Here is a 25,912-nt window from a genome sequence, read left to right as displayed (position 1 = left end):
TTTTTAAGGGACGTGTCAGCTGCCTCCCACCTGACATCGCTTGATTGATAAATCGAAGGAGTCGGAAAATTGTTGGTCAAAAAGCAACTGCATCCAATCATATGCAGCTGAGGCTCCGATACATTGAGTTCCAGTAAGGCTAGCTGTCAAAATAGGCACAGAGGGCGATTGATCCATCTGCGCTGTGTAGTTTGAATGGAAGAATTTGGCCGTGGAAACTTAAGGGGGTGGGATTGTACTCCTCATTCTCAGTTTTAAGCTGGTCACAGTCAGTTTTTTTTTTTTTTTTTTGTTCAGCCAGGGGGGATATAGGCAATAGGGCAGTGATGGCGAACCCGTGGCACGCGTGCCACAGCCGGCACGCCGAGCCTTATCTGTGGGCACGCCAGGAGAATACCGTATTTTTCGCTCCATAAGACGCACTTTTTTTCCCCCAAATGTCAGTGCGTCTTATGGAGCGAATATAGAGCGGCCGGTCCGGTATTTCCACCGCCGCCGTGTCAGAATACCGGGCCGGCCGCTCAGCTCTGCAGTGGGACCGTACCTGTCCCTCTATCCAGCGGCGCGCTGTCTTCCCGGCTTCTGTAGTGTGCGTGACAGCCGGGTCCCAAGTGCGCATGCGCAAGAAGCAGTGCTCTTTGTGAATGGTAAGGCGGTACCTGGGACACATGACAGATCCCAGAAGCCGCCGGACCAATCACAAAGCGCAGCGCTTCTCGCGCATGCGCACTGGGCATCCGGCTGTCCGACGAGCGCCCACACTACAGAAGCCGGGAAGACAGCGCGCGGCTGGATAAAGGAACAGGTAAGATAAAAAAAAAAACTCTGCGGAAGTAAGAGCGGGTACCTGTCAAATTCAGGTACCCGCTCCCCCTCCCTCCCCAAAGGTCAGCAGTCATCGGTACTGTCCGCAGTCTCTGGTCATCCCTGTGCTTTCCGCAGTCTCTGGTCATCTCCTGTACTGTCCGCAGTCTCTGGTCATCCCCTGTACTGTCCGCAGTCTCTGGTCATCCCTGTACTGTCTGCAGTCTCTGGTCATCCCTGTACTGTGTCTGCAGTCTCTGGTCATCCCTGTACTGTGTCTGCAGTCTCTGGTCATCCCTGTACTGTGTCTGCAGTCTCTGGTCATCCCTGTACTGTGTCTGCAGTCTCTGGTCATCCCTGTACTGTGTCCGCAGTCTCTGGTCATCCCTGTACTGTGTCCGCAGTCTCTGGTCATCCCCTGTACTGTGTCCGCAGTCTCTGGTCATCCCCTGTACTGTGTCCGCAGTCTCTGGTCATCTCCTGTACTGTGTCCGCAGTCTCTGGTCATCTCCTGTACTGTGTCCGCAGTCTCTGGTCATCTCCTGTACTGTGTCCGCAGTCTTTGGTCATCTCCTGTACTGTGTCCGCAGTCTTTGGTCATCTCCTGTACTGTGTCCGCAGTCTCTGGTCATCCCTGTACTGTGTCCGCAGTCTCTGGTCATCCCTGTACTGTGTCTGCAGTCTCTGGTCATCCCTGTACTGTGTCTGCAGTCTCTGGTCATCCCCTGTACCGTGTCTGCAGTCTCTGGTCATCCCTGTACCGTGTCTGCAGTCTCTGGTCATCCCTGTACCGTGTCTGCAGTCTCTGGTCATCCCTGTACCGTGTCTGCAGTCTCTGGTCATCCCTGTACCGTGTCTGCAGTCTCTGGTCATCCCTGTACCGTGTCTGCAGTCTCTGGTCATCCCTGTACCGTGTCTGCAGTCTCTGGTCGTCCCTGTACCGTGTCTGCAGTCTCTGGTCATCCCTGTACCGTGTCTGCAGTCTCTGGTCGTCCCTGTACCGTGTCTGCAGTCTCTGGTCCTCCCTGTACCGTGTCTGCAGTCTCTGGTCGTCCCTGTACCGTGTCTGCAGTCTCTGGTCATCCCTGTACCGTGTCTGCAGTCTCTGGTCATCCCTGTACCGTGTCTGCAGTCTCTGGTCATCCCTGTACCGTGTCTGCAGTCTCTGGTCATCCCTGTACCGTGTCTGCAGTCTCTGGTCATCCCTGTACCGTGTCTGCAGTCTCTGGTCATCCCTGTACCGTGTCTGCAGTCTCTGGTCATCCCTGTACCGTGTCTGCAGTCTCTGGTCATCCCTGTACCGTGTCTGCAGTCTCTGGTCATCCCTGTACCGTGTCTGCAGTCTCTGGTCATCCCTGTACCGTGTCTGCAGTCTCTGGTCATCCCTGTACCGTGTCTGCAGTCTCTGGTCATCCCTGTACCGTGTCTGCAGTCTCTGGTCATCCCTGTACCGTGTCTGCAGTCTCTGGTCATCCCTGTACCGTGTCTGCAGTCTCTGGTCATCCCTGTACCGTGTCTGCAGTCTCTGGTCATCCCTGTACCGTGTCTGCAGTCTCTGGTCATCCCTGTACCGTGTCTGCAGTCTCTGGTCATCCCTGTACCGTGTCTGCAGTCTCTGGTCATCCCTGTACCGTGTCTGCAGTCTCTGGTCATCCCTGTACCGTGTCTGCAGTCTCTGGTCATCCCTGTACCGTGTCTGCAGTCTCTGGTCATCCCTGTACCGTGTCTGCAGTCTCTGGTCATCCCTGTACCGTGTCTGCAGTCTCTGGTCATCCCTGTACCGTGTCTGCAGTCTCTGGTCATCCCTGTACCGTGTCTGCAGTCTCTGGTCATCCCTGTACCGTGTCTGCAGTCTCTGGTCATCCCTGTACCGTGTCTGCAGTCTCTGGTCATCCCTGTACTGTGTCCGTAGTCTCTGATCATCCCTGTACTGTTAATTAGTTTGCACTACTGTACGAGTTGTTTTTTCTAAACCAAAAGCTCGATATTCAGGTTTCATTGCAGTGTTGGCACTTTGAAAGAAATAAGTTGGTTTTGGGTTGCAGTTTGGGCACTCGGGCTCAAAAAGGTTCGCCATCACTGCAATAGGGGAACCCGCTGTAGTGTTCTAATGGTGGCGGGAGTTCCTCACCATCAGAATACAATGATCAGCGCTGCCTGTTTTAGTCAGCAACGATGATTGATCGGCATTTAATTGACAGAAGTCAATCGTCAGAATACACTGATCAGCACTATAGGCTATAGCTGGCGGAACTGATCGATTGGGAAAAACCAACAGGGTGGTTGTACAGAAGTTGATCTACCAGATGACTTCTGCACAACCACCCTGCCCATACTTGGATTAAAATTTGGCCGGTCCTTGATGAATGGCCGGCTTTAGGTAATTATAGATTTCCTCATTGGGTAACACAGGATGACAAAACTTTCTGAACAGACTTACACATGTCTTATGGCTATTAAAATAGTTAACTTACAGCTGGAGCACAGCTTTTAATTTTTCCACAATGATCGATTTGTAATTTAGTGTCCCTTTCAATAAATCCATACTTATTCCAGTTAAAGCAGTGCACACCTGCGAACATCTGCCAGCATACAGAAAATCTGAAACTGTCCTTACCCATATTTATTCCAGTGATGTTAGTTTATATCTGTTTGAACATTTTCCAGTAAACAGAAAAGTTGTAACTTTCTTTTCCTGCAGGTTTTAGGTGTGCTCAGTCAAGATGGGATAATGAGATTCATCAATATCCAAACATGTAAACTTGCGTTTGACATTGGAAGCCATGATGGCGGCATAGTGACTTCTTCCGTAAGCCCCAATGGACGTTATATTGCCAGTGTCATGGATAATGGAAGTGTGAACTTGTACAGTGTTCAGGCTTTGACCAAGGAAATCAATAAGGTGATTAACCACTTCAGCTCTCACACCTGTATACCCCTTTTGGAACAGAGCAATGTTCACATTTCAGATATGGGTCTGTTGATTTGGCGATAATCCTGTCAAAACAAATGGATAACAAAGTAATACATATGTTCCTTAATTCAAACTGAATGGAAACTAAAAGAAAAAGTTGAAACCTAAAGTATATGTAAACCCTGACCTTGTTAAACAACCCATTTAGTATGACATATAAAAAAAAGAGGGAAAAACAGCAGGACACTGATCTTCCCAGTGAGTGTGTGTGTGAGAGAGAGAAGTGGGGGGGGGGGGGGTTATTGGAGAATAGCAGGCAGAATAGCAGGCAGAGTTTCCAGCACAGCTAGGGAACTGAGCTGACCACTACCACTGTGTGTTCTTACATGGTATAGCAGGCACGTAGCAGGAGTATGAAATGGGCCTCGAGAAATGAGAGAGGCCGCATCAGTACATCAGGATTGATCAATTATCAGATATATACCATAGTTTATGGACTCTATAACTTTCCTACAGACTAAATAATACTAATTTGGGTTATTTTCACCAAAGAAATGTAGCGGAATACATCTTGGCCTAAATTCATGAAGGACAATTATTTATTTGCAAAATTTTATAACAAACTAAAAAAATCGTTTTTTTGTTCGTTTTTTTTTTTTTTACGTTTCAGTCTTTTTTCGTTAATTTGGCAAAACATAAAACACCCAGTTGTGATTAAATACCACCAAAAGAAAGCTATAGTTGTGTGAACAAAATGATAAAAATTTAGTTTTGGGTACAGCATTGCATGATTGCGCAATTGTCATTCAAAATTCGAGAGCGCTAAAAGCTGAAAATTGGCCTGGGCAGGAAGGGGGTAAAGTGCCCGGTATTGAAGTGGTTAACCTCCCTGGCGGTATTCCCGAGTGTAGCTCGGGGTAGAGTTTTAGTACCAAAAGCGGTAACCCCGAGCTACACTCGGGCTTACCATGCGGCGCTGCATAGGGAGTCCCTGCAGCACTTACCTTGTCCTTCGCTCCCACGATGTGTCCCCTGAAGCGTGCCCGGCCATCTCCTCCGGCTGATGCCGGCATCCGGCTTCTGTGTTCCGGTCCCCGTGACGTCGGGACGTACGGGCGGCGGGAAATTTGAAAATTTTAAAAAATGTCATTTTTTTCAAAACGCATTTTTCACAGTAAAACATTGCTGTTTCAACCCATTTCACATACATATTGTCCCTAGTGCTTTGTCCTGTGCCCTGCCTACATTTTGTCTGTCTTTCTGCCTGGAAACTTAGAAAAATCCATGGCGTCCAAAAAATGTCCCTTTAGGTCAAAAGCGGTTTTAGACCAGCTAGAGAACAGCGATAGTAAATCAGAAACACTTGCAGAATTGAGTGATAATGATTCGTGGGGGAAATTCGTCACTGAAAACGATTTTGCGACTTTGCTCAGCAATGTATGAACTTGGCGCTCTATTTCAAATTTCAGTGTTTTCGGTTTGATTATATTATTGAATTAAATGTATTATTATTATATTATTATTTTTTATGATTATTTATTAAATTATAATTTATGATTTCGTGTTTCAAATCTTATCATACCCGGGATGTTTAATAGACTCTTGTTCAGACAGATTTCAGTGAGTTATTCCTAAAAATTACAGCCTACAATAAAAAAACTACATATTTCCATGCAAAATAATGGTACCGCTTTCAGCACCAAAAATCTGAAATAATCATACCGCCAGGGAGGTTAAAGCAGGGTAGGCAACCTTAAAGAGGTGGAGATCTACCTGAACAACATGGGAGAAGTCAAAGATCACCGGGCACAGTGCCCCCTCCTCACACCTGATTTAAGCATCTAGTTGCTGAACTACCGTGTCACAATCGCATACATTGTGCGGCAATCATGGGTTTAAATCGGGTGATGAGGAGGCAAAATATCGCCTCCTCACCACCTGCCAAACACACTCAGATCACTTTTCAGGGGAACAGCAGTGCCTGCTGCACTTGTGAATGAGCTCTTAGTATTCGACAGCAGCACCCTTAGGGCTGGTTCACACGTAAAGTTGGGGCATGATAAATCCCTGCGGTTGAGTCACAGTTTTACCACCCCCAGTCCCTACCCCCTCTAGCTGCTGAGACAGTAGCCAAAGGTGTACACATGCTGCAGCAGGAATTAAACCCCGTGTTGCTTTTGGTGGGTGCTACCGCCTGCCAGTCGCGACCCATTCAAGAAAATGTGGCCACTCTGTAAGCGCCCCACAACTGCATGCTTCTGCAGGGTCCAAGGGGTTAAAGCAGCTGATGAGAAAAAAACACACAATGCTGCCTTTAACCCCTTGTTTGCTGTACTGCACAGGGTTGCAAGGCACTTGAAAAGCGGTCTCATTCATTTGAATGGGTCATGCTTGGCAGGTGCTACACCCACCAACCATTACAGAAAGTAAAAATCCTGCTGCTGCTGCAGCCCTGGCCACTCCTGCGGTTGGGGCAGGGGTGGTAAAAACATGTTTTAACTATGGGGTTTCACCAATCTCCAAACTGTAAATGAACCCTAATAATATAATATAACCTTTTTGTGATATATTAAAATAAAATTAAACCATAAAGTGTCCAATAAAGATCTCAAAAATCCCAAAGGTGTCCAAAAAGTCCCAAATTTCCAAACTTTTTCATCCAATAAGAAGGATTGACTCCTATTTCATCCAGTAAGAACCTCAAAATAAAGAAATAAATACTCTAGTGCACTACCTTTATACAAAGGAATAATCACTCAGTGCAAATCTCAAACCACTTCAAAAATGTGCCAAAAAAAAAAAAAAAACATTTTTATAATAAAAATAATTATTATTATTAAATTTTTCCCTATGCTTTGAATATCAGTCTTGAGACCCTTCTTGTCTTTCTGAGGACCTTGGAAAAATATCTTTGAAGAGAGAATGGAAGATTTCTGACCCATAATATTGATAAGCTGATTAATACACACAGAGGGTAATAGTATTTAGTACTACTGGGTGCGGGTTTATGGTGTATGCACAGTGTTGCAGTGATCACAGAGTGTTCACAGTTTAATTTTTGTTACATATGTGCACTATAAGAAATTATTATTATTATTTTTATTATAAAATATTTTTTTTTTTTTTGGCACATTTTTGAAGTGGTTTGAGATTTGCACTGAGTGATTATTCCTTTGTATAAAGGTAATGCACTAGAGTCTTTATTTTTTTATTTTGAGGTTCTTACTGGATGAAATAGGAGTCAATCCTTCTTATTGGATGAAAAAGTTTGGAAATTTGGTACTTTTTGGACACTGTTTGGACTTTTTGGACACCTTTGGGATTTTTGAGATCTTTATTGGACACTTTATGGTTTAATTTTATTTTAATATATCACAAAAAGGTTATGTTATATTATTGCACTTTCTAGGGAGAAAGTATGACTTTTTGAGGGGTTTGTAGTGGAGGAGTTTATATATTTATTTGTAAATGAACCCTTACTGTTGTGCTGCGGTTTACCTGCAGCTTTCAGAATACTTTATTAATCCCAAAAGGAAATTATTAACATACAGCCACATTCAATGAAGATAACACAAGAACACAACAAGGAACAGAACAAGAACGACACAATAAAATTACCAAAAACTGCAATAAAACTACTCAATAAATCATCCATACTGTTAAAATGCAACATAAATAAATAACACAGATTAAAAAATAACTGCATTCAGAAGTTTTGATGCACTTTCAGAAAATGCAGCAAACTCGCAGGGTATAACAGAAGTCTATGGCTAAAAGCTTCAGATACAGTGCACTGCAGCTGCGGTGTGGGTAAACCGCAGCAGATCAGTGTGAAAGCAGCCTTTATACTATTATGCCCAATGTATTTCTTCACACTGACCTGAAGATCTCTTCTTTCCTGCTGCTGGCACCACTCTGGAGACCTCTAGCCAGGATAAGAGGTGGAGTGCAGTTGTGTCCCTCTGCATGGGACAGGAGCCGGAACTACAGAGGAGGCATCTGCTTATGTGCATCTTGCTGCCTACTACAGCTCCAGTTTTACAAGTAGTCCCTCTGCATTGTACTCTGTTTGAAGCTCTAGAATGGTGGGTCAGCAAGCACAGACTGCAGTCTACCAGTCACCTGGCTTTGACTTACTGGTAGATTGCTACCTACTGGTTGCTAACCCGGTTTAAGGTGATACAAATTTTTTTTCTTAGGCTGCACTGATGAGGTGGCACTGGTGGGCATTGATGAGGAAGCACTGATGATGCTGCGCTGATATGCAGCACTGATGGGCACTGGCTGGCACTGATAGGTGGCATTGGTGGGCACTGATGATCAGGGCACCGGTAATCAGTAACCTGATTATCAGTGCGGGTGTCCTCTGTGACATTTGAAGTTTATCAATAACCGGCAACTGTACTTACTTTGTGATCTGTGTCATTGGACACAGCTGATCACGTGGTAAAAGGCTGTTGTGATTGGCCTTTTACCATGTCACGTGAAGCTGGGTGCACGCCGCGGGGGGGGGGGGGGGCGTGTTCTGGGAGGATGTCATATGATGCCCTCCCAGAATTGAGCAACCACGCTGTGGGTGTGAGGGGGGAGCTACACTCGGGAGGTTTTTTTTTAACCTTTATTATTATTATTATGCAGGATTTATATAGCTCCAACAGTTTGCGCAGTGCTTTACAATATAAGGGAGACAGTACAATTACAATACATTTCAGTACAGAAGGAATAGGAGGGCCCGGCTCGTGGAGCTTACAATCTAAAGGAAGGGGGAGGTGATACAAAAGGTGATAGCTGCGGGGGGTGATCTGGTGGAGGTGGCTCAAGTACAGTTCTTAGGTGGAGGTGGGGTAGGCTTCCCTGAAGAAGTGAGTTTTCAAAGATCACCTAAAGGCAGACAGGGTGGGGGCTGACCGGACATGCTGTAGTAGGGAGTTCCAGAGGATGGGAGAGGATCTGGAGAAGTCCTGGAGGCGAGCGTGGGAGGAGGTGATGAGGGAGCTAGAGAGGAGGATATCATGGGAGGAGCGGAGTGGGCGATTTGGGCGGTATCTCTGGATGAGGATGGTGATGTAGCTAGGGGCAGTGTTGTGGATGGCCTTGTTCAGCCTTTTAGAACCACTTTATTTTTTTATTGCAAGTTTTCTTTAATTGGCTTCATTTGCAGTTCAAAGGATAACCCTTTGGTGTACTATGAATGAACCAGAGTAATTACAATATAGTAAAATAACATGCTAGATTTGCTGGTGAACGCAGCTAGGGATCTGCCGGGGAAGAGAAGAACACAGGGCATACCACGCATGACCATCGTATTTAGATAACTTAGAGTACATCTAAAGTCCACAACCAGAAGAATTTGTAAAAGGCACGATTAGTGCAGTGTGCGGCTAGTTCAGATTAATAAGCCTCTAGCTTGCCTATGATTCCTGATCTAAGGGTCATATTAGCATTACACAGAGATGCGTTATAGGTAGGAAATGGGGACAAATGCTGTTATTAGGAGAGGTTATTTCTGAATGTATCATTTCTATTTGTCCAGACTGTGAGAGACCTGGTAAGAATCATATAAGAAGCTGACATGTGCAGTGTCTGTACCTTGCAGTTAATGTCAGGCCAGTAGCACAGCACTAAACAAAGCCTGGGTTTTGTAATTTTTGCCTTATCAGTGTCATGATACACATGGGCATTTTTACTTATCTATAATTGTGTGTGATTTGTGTACATTACGTAATCTAAGAAGTGTGCATTACAACTAGCAAGTATAATGTATTATTGCAGCCTCCGCCACCACTTGTAAAAGCGGTTGATTTAAGTAAAGACAAGGACTCCACAGTGGAAAAGTCTAAAGCCAGCAGTGAGAGAGTCAAAGTTTCAGCCGGCCGCATATGTCGTCCGTGGAAGTCAAAGGAAGAAATAGTGAAAACCCGCATTCTGCGTCCAGACGGGGATGATAATGACAGTAATAAAGAGGTTTGTTCTACATTTATATTTGATAAACATGTCCTTGTACTGGGTTTTGTGTAGTGTAGAAGGTGTATCAGTGTTGGCACTGCTCCTTCCTATAGGTAAGCCCTGTGTTAGTAATACAAATATATAATTGATGCAACGCTAAAATGTGAAGCAACAGCAAGTGATATAAGGTGTAAACATCATATAACAATTGTCCTAAAAGTGGACTATAACTGGTGATACATACACAATGGTGACCCCAATCCACATGGGGATATTAAAATTGTGACCCCTGGTACCCGGATTGGGACACAGTCAATGACAGGCGAATCCCTATAGAGGGATCAAAGGTGTATACACCATGCAAAATAGTGAACATAAACAAATGGCCATTATAAATATCGGTGTCATAAGTCCATTATTCTGTGCTACAATCCTCCTGATCATGCAAGATGTGGGTAACAGCACACCATCAATGTGATCCCAAAATGGCTGCAATGGCCTCTCACCTCTACTTCGCAACCCTGCAGGGTCACAAAGCATATAAAGATCCCCTCTGAATCCCTCAGAGTAATGGCTCCTAAAAGCAGGTGGTGCAGGCAGTCATCATGGTATCAATGTTCCACTGGACCAGTCAACAGGTATATAGGTACTCTTCTATAGCACAAACGCTCATATGCCCATATAACGAGATGAGAACACAATCTCCATAGTGTAATACTGCTTTATTGGCATGTAAAGTAAGCCAAAATGCAAACTCGCATTACAGTAGCTTGTATCAAGGAAGTTCCAATGAGCTGGGTGTAGAACATGATCAAAAGGTGTTCCAAGATGGCGTCACGCCGGAAATACGTCACCACGCTAATGCCGTCGACGCGTTGCACCATTTAGGAGATATTCTAGTGAGCTGCAGCCGGTGACATCACTGGCACATGCGCTCTGAAGGAACGGCATACCCGTGCTTTTCTTTCAGAGCTCTGAGCCCCAGCCATGGCTGTCAATGGACAGCGTGCCGGGAGTGACTTTATCGCGGCTTGGCCATTCCAAAGTGCCACAGCCCGGGAACCCGGAAGGAAGACTGGGTGAAGATGGAAGCAGTGCAGCAGTGACTGTGCCACTGGAGGGCTTAGTTTCAAGGTAAGTCTTCCATAATGTGCTAGCAGGCGATGCACACTAGTACGTTATGCCTATACCTTGCCTTGCAGGTGAAATTGGTTTTTTTTTTCTTTACTACCATTTTATTTTTTAATAGAGGTATTTTATGATTGTTGAAGTATCATGGTAATGCAATTTTTATTTGATTTTAAACTTTTTTCTTTAAGTTTTGAATAGAGTGGAGAGGGATTAAAGCACCTGTTAGACTCCATTCACACTTATGTGACTCCAAAATTGCACGATTTCCAGTGCGACTTTGATGTGACTTTACATGCTGTGGATCAAAGTAGTGCAGGCGCCTTTTTAAAAGTCACTGCAACTTTAGGTCGCACTGATTTGATTTGAGCAGCTGCCATTGAAAAGAATGGGTTCTGACTTGTCATGCAACTTTGATGTCCAAGGTTGACTCAACGTAAGGTGAACTCATCCTTCGGTCAAGTCCAGAGGAACTCCAGTCCAAAAAAACCAAAACAAAAACCAAATACTGTAGCTACTGACTTTTAATAAAACAGACCCTCACCAGCCTAGGGATCCAGCTCCATGATCACACGGGCTGGTCTTCAGGTCCCCGGTACTGCCATCTTGACTGTGGGAAGTTGGTTGTGACTTCCTGCTGTCTCACAGCTCTCCACTGCGCATGCGCAAGATCATCTGTGCTTACAAGCTGGTCCTGCACCCTTCTGGGATCTGTGACAAACTTCCGCTATTCTCACACAGGTGGGAGTGAGTACCTGTCAAAAATAGATATAGTAATGGCATTGGGGTGAGGAGCAGGAGGAGAAGTGAAAGTTTTACTAGAGTTCCACTTTAGGAATGCTGATTTGGTTAGGTAGCCCAGACTCTGGTCATGTAGTGCAATGCTAGACATCTCCTGTCCAATCGTAGCTACACAGATTGGTGTTTGAAGTGACAGGAGTGTGGAAAAGATGAAATCCCTGGTTTTCTCTGGTCTGGGGATAATTGAACATGGCAATGTACACAGGAAACAGACAATTTCTGCACCAGATATTTCCACTAGAAGCTCTGTTATATGAAGTTGAAATGGATTAGTATTCACTGCATTTGAATTTGTCATCACAATACCTCTTTGTGGGAATAAACCCTCTTATTTACACCACACTGTTCACAGTGCCTTAGCGGGAACACTGGTTCCGGTCTAAATACAGCGATTCACACACAAAAAAGTGTGTCACGCCATAGGTCAGCCCATTTACTTGAATGGGTTGCCCTATGTGTGATTGCCACTCTAGAGAAGCTCAGGGACCAAATTGTGGCTCTGAGCAAGGAGTGATTTTTGCACTCACGCTTTGCTGCACAACAACTGAGGCAAAATCGCTCAGCATGTCACTCATTTTGCCATGATTTGGAATTGTGGGCAGAATTGCAGCGATTCTGCGCGTGATTCCAAATCGCCCATATGTGAACGGGACTGAAGGCAGTGGTAAATTGGTGGGGTTAGTTCCACTTTCAGCTTACCAGTGAACTGATTCTATGAAATATCAGGTATTTTAGCAGTTTGATATTTGTGCTTACTGCAGAATGTGTTGCCAACTGGACTGAACAAGCAGCGGCTTCTAGCGTTATTGAAGGGCTTTGGAGAGTATCCAACGAAATACAGGTAAAATGTAGCACATTCATTTGTTTTAGTTCACAAACAAGCAGGGTGGATTTGATTTAAATCAAACTGATTTAAATCACGATTTAAATCACTAGTCAGTAAGGCTTGATTTAAATCCTAGTTTTCTACATAAAGACTAATTCTTGCTGGTATAACTTTAATATACAAGTAGATGAAGATTTTTAGAATACCAACTTTTCATATTAGTTTTTTTTATCCCCAGTTTAATAGGTTAATCATTCATATTTGGACAACTTTTCTGTTGTACTTAGGAAGGAGAAAATAATCATTACCTTAATAATAACAATTTAAATAGATTTATTCATCTGAAACAATAACATTCCAGCATATGTGATTTGCTTAAACATCCATGTTTGGTAACTAATTTGGCTAAACAAAATATATATATTTTAAGAAACTTAGACTGTCAGCCCCTTCCTCCTCACACTTAGTTTCACTTTCTTCTTGTGCAGATCTATTCCACTCCAAACAATCAGAAAAATATTGTTTCTATTCTATTCACTAAACTTCTTGAAACTTGGCACTGAAGGTGTTGATTCTGTATTCGTAGGTTTGTAGAAGTTAGGATTCAGGTCTTTCTTAACTCTGTTCATGTTATAACATTTTTGCTGTGAAGAAGAGGCATGTGATCTCCGCTGAGTCAAATTCAGTTTTGAGAACTGCAAAAGTAAATCAAACATCTGTGATAACATCTTGTAGGCAGAGAAACTGCCCAATAATCTTACAAAAACCTCTGGAAGAGCATGACATTGTGAATGGATTCATGGAATTTATTTACCAAAACAATTAAACATATACAGCCTTATTCTACATAATTAAAAAAACTAATCTTTATTTCATGATGGAATAACCTTTGGATGGTAATATATTTTCCTCAAAAAGCATTTTATTTAAAAAAATTTGATTTAAATAAAAAAAATCCGATGTAAATAAAAAAAATCTGATTTTTTTTTTTTTTTTTTATCATTGATTTTTATCCACCCTGCAAACAAGTGAACCTGTCTTTCAACTATTTCAGATGTACTCCTCCTTTCCCTAAAGTGTGTAGTTTAAACTAACTGTTAATGGCAAGCCATAATTGGATTTTGTCAACAAAACAAGCCATCATCTCCATTGCTAAAACCCTCCCCTGGCTGTTAATCTATGCAGTAGGATGTAAGCAAAGGATGAGCAGATGTGGCTTGTGACTAACTGCCTGTCACTTCACCTTTTCTGTACTGTGCTATAAAGCTGGTCATAGATGTATAGAATTTCAAACGAAAATTCTAAGGAAAAGTCATATGAAAATTCTCAGGACATCCATGTGTTGCTTGAAAGACTGTTTGCTTTTAACATTTAATTTTGGAATGAATGGACTGTACTGAACAAAAACGGAACACTTTGTTAGAAATTTGTTCATTTGAGAAATATTGTCCGTCTTGTTCCTTTAAATTTTCTTGTCACTGTAGTCAAAAACTAATGTCAATTTGATCCAATAACGAATAGAAAAACAAGCAAACGTTCTTAGAGCTGCCTTTTCCCAATCATTTTCATTCTAGAATTTATCCATCTGTGCTACAGCTGTCCCCCACTGACTCAAACCACAGATTGCTTAGTTCTAGGGTGCACTCCAAGCACAGAGCAGTGACTGTCAGTCTCCTCTCTGTGCTCTACCCCTCCAGCACTTACTGGAGCGCTGGGCTGTGGAGGGGGCAGGAGCAGCTGGCTCAGGCTCTCAGCGCTGAGCCATTTTATATGTACTTTTTACTCGTTCAATAAAGTTTACTAGACAAGTGCCGGCTATACCCATGCTCATTATTCAGTTGCATCTGTGCTGGGAAGACACCCAAAACCAGAGCACCGACATTCCACCTCCGTGGGGATTATCTCTGGCCATAGCATTTACTTGTTCACAGCTACCGGTCAGGCATTTGGGGCAGATCCCGACATTGACGGGATCCCTGCAAAGCCTGGACTGACTCTGTAACGTCCTCCAACAGCAGTCTTTAGCTTGCTGTCAGCTGAATATGGGTTATGGGAGTGCAGAACTACGTGCACTCCTGTGACCCACAGGAGAAGTATGACCAAAATAGCTTTGGCCATACTTCTCCTTTTAAAATGGTTCTAAAGCCTAACAATTTTGTACCTTAATGCATTCCCTGCTTTAAAGTGGTTGTAAAGGCTCAGCCTACTCTGTGCAGCATCCCCCCCAGCTCGCCTCTAATACTCACCTAAGCCCTCTCTCAATCCAGCAATGTGCACTGTAGTCTCGGCTATCCCGGGACTCCCTCTTCTCATTGGCTGAGACACAAGTGGGAGCCATTGGCTCCCACTGCTGTCAGTCACAGCCAGTAAGCTAATAAGAAGAGAGAGGAGGTGGGGCAGAGCCAAGGCTCTGTGTGTGAATGGCCACACAGAGCAGCGGGTGCCCCTATAGCAAGCTGCTTGCTGTCAGGGCACCCAACAGGAAGGAGGGGACAGGATAGCCTGTGGGGGACCTGAGAAAAGGAGGATCGGGGCTGCTCTGTGCAAAACCACTGCACACAGCAGGTAAGTATAGACATGTTTGATATTTTTTGTTCAAAAAAAAAATTAATCCTTTAGAATCAGTTTGAGTTAACGGAAAATTAAAAAAATGTTTAGGTTGCAGTATCACCCCCCCAACCCTCCCCCCCCTTTCTTGAACCATCGCTGTGCCCATTTGCACTGGCTCTTTCTTCTCTCCCTACTCTTACTGGACAGACTTTGGCTCCCGCTGCTGTCAGTCAAATCCTGGGAGCAGGGGGAGGGGCCAAGCTGTGCTGTCAATGTCTATGGATGTGGGCAGCACATCTTGGGATTCAGCCTGCACGAGTGTCCCCATTGGAAATGGCTCCCTATGGGGGAACTCACTAAAGAGGAGGAGCCAGGAACACCAGCAGGGGACCCAAAAAGAGGAGGTTCAGGGCTGCTTTGTGCAATTCCATTGCTCAGAACATGTAAATATGTCATATGCCTGTCGCTGAGTTTCACTATGAATATAGTCACAGACCAGAAACAACCAATTACTGAAATAAAATTTCTGAAGCAGCATACTTTGGATTTTGATAACTCAACTCCTAGTGTTTTGGAGCACCTAATTTTTAGGGTGTTCTATGAAAAACAGAAAAACCATGGTAATACCCAGCAGTGCCTGCTCTATAGAGTAAGTGGCAGGTTTATTATTATACAGGATTTATATGGCACCAACAGTTTGCTCAGCGCTTTACAATATACCGGGAGACAATACAGCAACAATACAGTTCAATAGAAGAGGGATAGGAGGGTCCTGCTCCTTGGAGCTTACAATCTAGGAGGGAGGGGCTGGTGGTACAAAAGGTAGTAACTGTGGGGGATGGACTAATTGGAGGAGTAGAAGATTTCATTATTAGCTGAGGGCAGGACAGGCTTATAGGTTTGCTATAGTCACAGGTCCATTTAGCTGTGTGTGTAGTGTGAGTGTACGTCTTCTAAAGCTAAACTGTCACTTCTCCTTAGGATGTTTATCTGGCGCTCACTACTCCAGCTGCCAGAGAACCATGCAGCTTTCAGCAGCCTAACTGACAAGGGCACGCATCCCCAGTACCTCCAGCTTCACCAGGAATACCCCATTAAAAGCAGGAAGCTCCTGAGAGTGCTACAAAGGTAAGCAGGCTGTGCTTAACCCTACCACTGCCATGAGTATTGTCATTCAGCAAGTTAGAAGGCTGATTGAACCTGGAACATCTTAAATATGGCTGCTCAGAGACCCAAAGTGCTCATGGATTTATTACTGAAAAGTTTACTATAATTGTAGTGTCCTAGATGGTAGAGGAGACACATAGGGCCCATCTGGTCTGTTGCAAGCCAGGTCCCAAAAGTGTAGATTACAAATGCATCTGTGTTGTTTGTTCCCATGGTCTGTCAAATATACAATTGAAAGCATTTTATTAGATCTGTAAGTGTAAAAAGAAACTGATCTTGAAAAATTCATAGCTGTTCTGTGCTCTTGGTCTGTGTTATCACCAAGTGTCCATTCAGCCCTTCCCATTCTGACCTAAAAACTACATATTAGTGAGTACCTATGCTTTAAAGATGAAGACATGGAGAGTGGTTGAGTAGTATAGCATAGGAAACTGGGCAGGGTTACATAGTTAGTCTGGCTGAAAAAAGACAAAAGTCCATCCAGTTCAACCATAGGAAAAAAAAAAAAGTTATAATCCTATACCCACTGTTGATCCATAGGAAGGCAAAAAACCCAGCAAAGCATGATCCAATTTGCTCCTGCTGGGAAAAAAATTCCTTCCTGATCCCCCGAGAGGCAATCAGATATTCCCTGGATCAACTTTACCCATAAATGTTATATCCAGTTATATTCTGTGTATCTAAGAAAGAATCCAGGACTTTCCTACAGCAATCCACTGAGCTGGCCAGAACCAACTCTTGAGGGAGTCTATTCCACATTTTCACAGCTCTCACTGTGAAGAAACCTTTCCGTGTTTGGAGATTAAATTTCTTTTCCTCCAGATGTAAAAATTGAAGCCACTCAGTCCACAAAAAATGCTGTGTTGACAGCCCAGGAAATTGAGAGCCAAGTTTATTTCAGGTATTTTTCTGCATCCGTGGGGTCTTCCACCCTTTTGCTGCTGACGCCATAAGGAAATGCGGCAGAGTGGGCACTGACATGTAACTAGACCCCCAAGGGCAGTAGCAGCAAGAATTAACCCATAAGGGCTCAGCTGTGATTGACAATGGTGAACCCCATAAGTAATCTCCAGCCTCTCTGGCCATGGAAGCCCCCTTGTAATTGCAAAAAAAGTATAACTAAAGCAAAACGTTTTTCATTTGTTTTAGATAAAGTGGAGAGGGAATAGAACACTTGTCAGTTTTTATTGCTGTCCCCTGTTAAGGAGATGCACCCTCTCTATTTGCCCTGTTTGCCATTATTCTCAAAAGTGAAAGTCAAAGAAAACCCCAAATTATGGGTTGCACCCATAGAGGAAATATATTCCAATGGGGACACTAGTTCTGGTGACCTGGGGATCCCCAAGGAATTCCCTTAATTTCTGCAGGGACTTCCTCTCACTTCCTGTTGGGCAGTGGCACAGGAAGTGAAGGGAAATCTCTGCAATGGGATATAGATGGTGAGAAAAATCTGACAAGCCTGCCTTGCTCTATGCAAAATGAAAAAAAAACATTTTGCCTTTAGTTCTACTTTAAAAAAAATATATAAAGTTTAAGGGCCGGTTCACACTATAGAAACACAGTCCAGATGCTTTTCTGCATGGGTGTTTTTGGCGCATTCCGGTGTGTTGTTGATAATTTCCGGTTAATTTTTTCCCTCCTCTATTTTTCTTCAATTTAAATAGCGACATGTGCGTTCCAGTTAATTTTATGCATCGGGTGTACACACGTATGAAAATGACAACTGCTCCACACATAAAGTAGAACTAAAGGTAAAACATTTTCCAGATGCCAACATGGCAGCATGCATGTGATATAGCTCCGCCCCTATGTCCACACACAGGACCTATGTATTTCTATAAAAGTCTGAAAGCAACCTCCCCCATTCTCCTTTTTGTCCTCAAATCTACACCTTCAAGACCTTGATGTTGTGATAAGACCCTACCTGCCAACTGAGTCGGAGCCCATCTGGATTCAGCCTCTCCTAAGCGCAGTCCTGCATCTTAGGTTGCTAAATGCACCAACAAGGTGGGGAGCCCCTTCTGGTAGTCTTTTGAGGCTGAGGAGTTCTCTAACCAGAGATGTCAGAACCTTGTGTGCTGCACCTGAGCTGGTTATTTGTTTGCTGCAGTCCATGCTTCATGTTTCTCTGCACACCTGAGCAGAATCATGGTTCTGGAGTTAGTGCTGCCTTTTTTTTTTTTCCACCCACAGCTTAGTGCTATCCAGGAACGGACTGACCATTTGGAAACTCGGGTACTGCCCGGGGTCAGTAGGGGGCCCCATGAGATGCCCCTGGTACCTTTTTCATAGGCTTTTTGTGAGTTTGGGCAAGGACACAGGGGCCCAATGATCCCCTATTGCCCGGGGGCCCCATGAGTTGTCAGTCCGCCCCTGGTGCTATCCCTTTTTCTTTTCCTCCCTTGCCTCTACCTTCATTAGATTTTTGTCTTTTTTTCCTTTTGTGAGAGTGATTTTAGGGGTTTACTTTTGTCAGCAGTTTTTTCCTTTCACCTGTGGCCAGCGTGTGCACACAATCCGATTTGGGGTTTGTGGCTGTTTCCAGTCTCATGACTGGCTATGGCATCCACACATACACTGTGCAGAGGGCCTCTGGTGGCGACCATCTTTGTTAAGGCTAACGCATGTGCAAGTTGGGTTTGCACTGGAAACATCTTCTGTCTTTCCTTGCTTATGCTGCAGATGAATGGGGGTGGGGGGAGAGAGATGATTCAGGCACATGTCTATGATCTGTTTGCTTCTTTTTCTTAGTCTTTCATTTTACTTTCTGCGCAGTGCTGACATTCTTGCTCCAACATGAGCCTTCTGCCACATAACCAAGACCTCCATGTGCTCACGTAGAGACCATCAGTGTGGTAAGTAAGAAGAGGAAAAAGAGTGCCTTTCCAAGAGTGTGGCCTTCGTCTTTCTGGTACAACCTATTCCGCTCTTGCTTAAAGATCAACCTAAAAGAGCGTTGCCATGGCATGACGAGTCCAGTGGTTCTTCCAGCCCCGCAGGGCTCACCCAGGATGCACATAAAGTTCCCAGTGAGTGTTGGCATCTCTGCTTCCCTGAGCTCTAAGAGTGACAAAGGGTAAAAAGTGCTGAGCCTGCGGTGTGGACCTAATACCAGACTAACATGTCTGATGATATTGCCACTGAAACCTCTCCAAGGACAAAGAAGGCTGGGAGCCAGCAAGTCATGGTCCTTCATAGACAAATCGTTAATGATCCTCTGAGTTCTCCAACCACTTATGCCAGCAGACTCCGGGCACAACGTCAAGGACGCAGACCTGCACAGGAATACAAGGCACTATAGTTAGCCCTCCTTACCAAGGAGGCCCCAAGCCCATCATAGCCATCTTTATTCCTGGCATTGGAGGCACCTTTATCCAAGCCATTCACTTTTGCCTTGCACCTGGCTTCACCAGGGGTAGAAGGTCAATCATCCTTTTAAAAGGCTATGCAGTGTTCAAGAGTTTCTTGGGTCCAGTCATACTTTAGGGTAGCAGGCCCGAACCGGATGACCTAGATGACTGCCTTTCGAAGTCAGAACATCCCGTTTTCAAGGCACAGCCTTCTATTCTCTCTGATGAATGGAAAGATGAAGATTTTGTTTCAAGAGGAGTGGCAATAGTGGTATGAAATTTTTCAATTAGTAAGCAGCTGCAAAATGATACCCTATCCAGGAGGAAAATACCACTTTTCTGTTGAAGACAATGACACTGCCACATGCTAACGCGCTTTACATACAGTTGTGTTCATAATAATAGCAGTGTGTTGAAAAAAGTGAATAAAGCTCAAAATCCTTCTAATAGCTTTTATTTCCATACACACAAATGCATTGGGAACACGACACATTCTATTCCAAATCAAAACATGAAGAAAAGTATATCAAATTTGTGTTGTTCCTCTAAATAAATTGAAGGAAAGTGAATATTAGACGGTTCAAAAAAATAGCAGTGTTTGTATTCTTCTTTACAAACTCAAACATTCACTATATAAACTGAAAAATGTTTGAAGATTTTGCTTTCCTTTGAATCAATTAATATTTGGTTGTAGTCGCACTGTTTCTGAGAACTGCTGTACATCTGTGTTGTATGGAGTCACCCAACTTCTGCCACCTGTGAACAGGTATTCCAGCCCAGGATGATTGGACTACATTCCACAGTTCTTCTCTATTTCTTGGTTTTGCCTCAGAAACTGCATTTTTGATGTCGCCCCACAAGTTTTCTATTGGATTAAGATCCGGGGATTGGGCTGGCCACTCCATAACGTCAATCTTGTTGGTCTGGAACCAAGATGTTGCACGTTTACTGGTGTGTTTGGGGTCGTTGTCTTGTTGGAACACCCATTTCAAGGGCATTTCCTCTTCAGCATAAGGCAGCATGACCTCTTCAAGTATTCTGATGTATTCAAACTGATCCATGGTCTCTGGTATGCGATAAATAGGCCCAACACCGTAGTATGAGAAACATCTCGAACCCCTCGTGTATTGAATCGTATTGTTACTGTACTGTCTCCCATTATGATGTACAGCGCTGAGCAAACTGTTGGCGCTATATAAATCCTGTATAATAATAATAATCCCCATATCATGATGCTTGCGCAACCATGCTTCACTGTCTTCACAGTGTACTGTGGCTTGAATTCAGTGTTTGGGGGTCGTCTGACAAACTGTCTCCGGCCACTAGACCCAAAAAGAACAATCTTACTTTCATCAGTCCACAAAATATTGCGCCATTTCTCTTTAGGCCAGTCAATGTGCTCTTTGGCAAATTGTAACCTCTTCAGCACATGTCTTTTTTATAACAGTGAGACTTTGCGGGGGCTTCTTGCAGACAGCTTGGCTTCACATAGGCGTCTTCTAATTGTAACAGTCCTCACAGGGAACTTTACACCTTCTTTCATCTTCCTGGAGCTGATTGTTGGCTGAGTCCTTGCCATTTTGGCTATTCTTCTATCCATTCCAATGGTAGTTTTTCGCTTTCTTCCACGTCTTTCAGGTTTTGGTTGCCATTTTAAAGCATTTGCGATCATTTTAGCTGAGCAGCCTATCATTTTCTGCACTTCTTTATATGTTTTCCCCTCTCCTATCAACTTTTTAATCAAGGTACACTGTTCTTCTGAACAATGTCTGGAACGACCCATTTTCCTCAGAATTTCAGAGAGAAATGCACTGTAACCAGCATGTACAACATTTGCTGCCTTCCTTCCTTAAATAAGGGCAATAATTGCCACCTGTTTTTCAAAGAATGAATGACCTCACTAATAGAACTCCACACTGCTATTATTTTGAACATGCCCCTTTCAATTAGTGATTCAATTACACAGAATCAGCAGCATGCATGTCATGACTGTTGGGTTTGTTGGATTTATTACTCTACTACACCTGCTAGTAAATTATTTGCCATGTAGAAATATCATTTCTACCAAAAACAGTGATTGATCAGGTTAGTGATGTCTGACCTGCTATTATTTTGAACACAACTGTACATTGCAGTAACACACATTACAGCACTTCACTCCACTGCAAAGATATGGACAACACTAAACTAATTGTTAAATGGCCTATGAAGAGTGACTACGTGAGATCACTTTTCAGAGGAGCGGCTATGTTATCTGCACATGCAAACAAGCCCTAATGCTCGTGTTTGACAGGCAGCTCTGTATACCAGTCAGCATCCCTATGCTAAGCACTATTTCAAGAGCTGTCAATGGTTACTCTTCATAAGAGGTCAAGGCTCAGGTGAGTTCTCTCGGCTAGTTTGGCCAACTTTACATTTCAAGACTATTTCGCCACAATGAGAAACTTCAAGAGCTGGTCGAAGAAGGTTCAAAAGCACCTTTCTGAAAGAACAGCCATGGTCCATTTTGTTCCTTTCAACCCCTACAGGAATTTTGTTGAGAGGATCCCCTCAGGCTAGTGTGGCTGATTCGGCGCACAGATGGTAAAGCCCATTTTTGGGATCCATGGGTGCCTTCTATGGTAAAACTCTGTTACTTTTAGTGGTTCAAACATCGCCCTCTAGAATTATTCTTCATCCAGACCAGAGTAACATTTTCTGCTCAAGAGGTGGATGTCCCCTTTCAGTACTTCAATAATATGACTACAAAGGGCATTGATTCTAAGTCCTCCCTCACAGATTTTTTTATTCTTTTCGGTGTCTGTACGAAGAAGACTGAAGATTCAACTGGTGTTTAGTTTAAAGAAACTGAGTCTTAGTTGGGGACTGACACTTCCAGTTTTCATACCTTCCTTCATGGCTCTCCACCTCACAGATGACCTTTACGAAGGTCCTCTGTGTAGCCCCTCCGAGGAAATTGGGTGCTTTGCATCCATCATTACTTGGATGGTATTCTACTGTTGGCCCAGAGCCCAGATCACCTACTAGTTCAAAAGGGTATTCATCCGGCCAGCCTGAGAAGTTTTGGCTAGATTGGAGGTGTCAAAACAGTGGGAGCAGACCCATCTAGTCATCAATATGGAAGCCCAGTTCAGTGCTCGAGTGAGTACTTTTCTGCTCCTTTTCAGAATAGGCCAAGGAGCAGGGAGCATCTTTGAATGTGGTATCTGTCAGTTTTGTCAAGCTTCCCAATTCAGGGGTCTCCTGGAAACTATTATGTCTTGCATCCCTATTCTACCCTGGGCACACTGGATTCTCTGCATGTTCCTTTTTGCAACACAGAAGTTGGCATTTGAGCTGATTCAAAGTGCTTCTCCTCAGATGTACAGGAGTCTCTGGTTATGTGTGTGACAGGGGATCACTTGATCCCATATGGTAGGTTCATTATCTCGGACCATTGTCACCTTTGATGCCTGTGTTGCAGGGTGGATCGGCACCTGCAGTTACTATGTGCGCTGTCACCTCGCTTTCAGGCTTGACTGGTTATTCTGTATGATGATAACACAGCAGCAGTGTCATGTATTTAGAGATAAAGAAAACTCAATGGTAGGTTCTATTGGAAGTGGAACTATCATGTCTATGACCGAATGTAATCTTCAGAGGCTGTGGGTGCCCAGGATGCCAAAAGGGGTTGCAGTACCAGGTGTTTTTGGTTTCCAATGAATGAGTCTTTAATCAAAAAGATCTTGCCCATATCACTCAAGTATGGGGCCTCCCTCAATTGATCCTGTTTGCATCACCATCCTTTCACAAGGTGCCTCTCATGCTACCCTCACCTGTTGGTGGAAGAAGTGGATGTTCACTCAGCCAAGGAATAGTTGCTTAGCAAATTGCTTTCATCTACTGCCTTTGGTCATGAAGTTCCAGGGGGGACTGTTGTCCGAGAGTTTCGCTGTGATAACACGCATGCCCGATTAGCCTGCAGGTCTTGGTTTTATCCTAGCCATGGAACTGGAGTCTGGGACCAAGCACTTCACCTACCAGTGTTTGCACAATACCTGGCCCAGGATGGATTGGAAATTGAGAGGGAAGGATTGAAGGATTAGGGCCATCCACTTTCAGTGGTAAATCCTGCAGGGTTTCAAGAAGGATGCCAACAAATGCCATTTTCTCTGAAGTCTGGAACAGGTTTACAGTCTTTGCAGCTAAGCAGGATTTTGATCCTAGCAACCCGGTGGTCGCCCAGTTGCTATAACTTCCTCACACAGATCTGGATTTGGGGCTCAGCCAAGTTCTGGAAGGGCTCATATTTCAGCTTCATCAGGGAATATTAGAGTGTGAGCTGCCAGGGGAGCGTTTCAGGAGGTTGGTCCTGAGACTTTGCCTTGAGGAGGAAACACATTTCCCATGTGGGATTTTATTCTGGCACTGGATTTCCTTGCCAGGTCTCTGTTTGCACCAATAATGAGGAGACTTCAGTAGGACATCACTCGAGAAGCAGTGTCACTCGATAACTTCAGGGGGCAGAGTTTTTTTTACCTGCAAGCGCTTAAAGCTACAGAGTCCTACATCTTCTTTCTTCTGAACAAGTTGGGGCCTAGAGCACCTTTGTCCCTAGGTGGCTTTAGTTTTCATCTTACAGATGGTATCTAACCTACGCCAGCTGGATGTACCAAGTATCTAAGATGCCTACCTTCAAGCTGCTTCTTAGTTTAAACCCTCTGGGAGGCTGTACGTGTTTCCATCAGGCAAATTCAGAGGAGCAAGCTGGAGCAAACCTTGTCCTTTCTTGATGCCAATCCATGGCAGCATATGAACCCTCCCTTGTTTGATCTTGATTGTACAGAGAATGGGGGAGGTTGCTCTCAGGCAGACTTTTATAGATATACACAGGTCCTGTGGGTGTATATAGGGGTGGAGCTATATCACATGTATGCTGCCATAGATTGGCGTCAGGAAAGGAAAATTACGGTAAGAATGATAAAACTTTCCGTGTTTTTTCATTTTGGAAAAGGTTAGGGAGGGTTATAACTCCTGTCAATTATCTCTGTATCCTATTGTGGAGATTTCCCTTCACTCCCTGTCTTATAGCCAAAACAGGAAGTGAGACGAAATCCCTCCAACGTGAGGGTCACCAAGACCACTGGAGTTGCTGCACAAATTGGAAGATTTCCCCTCCTATTACTGTTCTGGGAACAACCCAAAATTGGGGATTTTCTTTTACTTTCACTTTCAGTGATAATGGTAAACATGAAAAAGAGAGTGGGTGAATCTCCCTAACGGGGACACAGATAGAAATAAAAACTGATGGAGTTGTAATCCCTCTCCAATCTATTAAAAAAAAAAAAAAAAGTTTTGCCTTTAGTTACACTTCAGTAGGTATTGTCATGCATACAGGAGATACAGCAAAAAGTTTGAGACCATCGTTTACTGTCAAAGTAGTAGTAAACCATCAGCTTTCACAACTTAACACCTTGAGCACAATAAAATAACCATTCCCCAGTAAACTATTTGTTGAAATTCTTATCCCAGAATTTGCAGTTTATAACTTTCAATGCTGCTGGCTCCTGCTGTCTCAGTGCTGCTTCCTTGAACTTCCAGTCGTCATTGGAAAGAGTGATGGGTGGACAGTGCATTCTCATGTCAACCTGTTAACTTCAGAAAGGAAGGGAGGAGAAGCAGGGGAGTGCTTTGTTATCCTTTGCTAGAGGTACAGTGGGGCAAAAAAGTATTTAGTCAGCCACCAATTGTGCAAGTTCTCCCACTTACAAAGATGAGAGAGGCCTGTAATTGGCATCATAGGTAGACCTCAACTATGACAGACAAAATGAGAAAACAAATCCAGACAATCACATTGGCTGATTTGGAAAGAATTTATTTGCAAATTATGGTGGAAAATAAGTATTTGGTGAATATGAAAAGTTCATCTCAATACTTTGTTATATATCCTTTGTTGGCAATGACAGAGGTCAAACTTTTCCTGTAAGTCTTCACAAGGTTGGCACACACTGTTGCTGGTATGTTGGCCCATTCCTCCATGCAGATCTCCTCTAGAGCAGTGATGTTTTGGGGCTGTCGCTGGGCAACACGGACTTTCAACTCCCTCCCAAAGGTTTTCTATGGGGTTGAGATCTGGAGACTGGCTAGGCCACTCCAGGACCTTGAAATGCTTCTTACGAAGCCACTCCTTCGTTGCCGGGGCGGTATGTTTGGGATCATTGTCATGTTGGAAGACCCAGCCACGTTTCCTCTTCAATGCCCTTGCTGATGGAAGGAGGTTTGCACTCAAAATCTCACAATACATGGCCCCATTCATTCTGTCCTGTACATGGATCAGTCGTCCTGGTCCCTTTGCGGAGAAACAGCCCCAAAGCATGATGTTGCCACCCCCATGCTTCACAGTAGGTATGGTGTTCTTTGGATGCAACTCAGCATTCTCTCTCCTCC

At 44.0% G+C, this 25,912-nt stretch overlaps 1 protein-coding gene across 2 annotated transcripts in view; it reads left to right on the top strand.

Moving 5' to 3' along the window:
- Positions 1-25,912, top strand: part of TBC1D31 (TBC1 domain family member 31) — a 73,282-nt gene that overhangs the window by 18,705 nt on the left and 28,665 nt on the right. For both annotated transcript variants that reach the window (XM_089677537.1, XM_089677536.1), the window contains exons 7-10: positions 3,506-3,706; positions 9,491-9,682; positions 12,355-12,434; positions 15,951-16,097. In XM_089677537.1, the coding sequence (XP_089533663.1) occupies positions 3,506-3,706; positions 9,491-9,682; positions 12,355-12,434; positions 15,951-16,097 (620 nt within the window). The remainder of the gene's footprint in view (positions 1-3,505; positions 3,707-9,490; positions 9,683-12,354; positions 12,435-15,950; positions 16,098-25,912) is intronic.

Source organism: Staurois parvus, unplaced genomic scaffold (genome assembly GCF_062004578.1).
Source record: "Staurois parvus isolate SC_StPar_1 unplaced genomic scaffold, SC_StPar_1.0 ptg000187l, whole genome shotgun sequence".
In the NCBI taxonomy this organism is placed as follows: Eukaryota; Metazoa; Chordata; class Amphibia; order Anura; family Ranidae; genus Staurois; species Staurois parvus.
The sequence above is the reverse complement of the archived record's forward strand: the minus strand, read 5'-3'. Positions and strand labels throughout refer to the sequence as shown.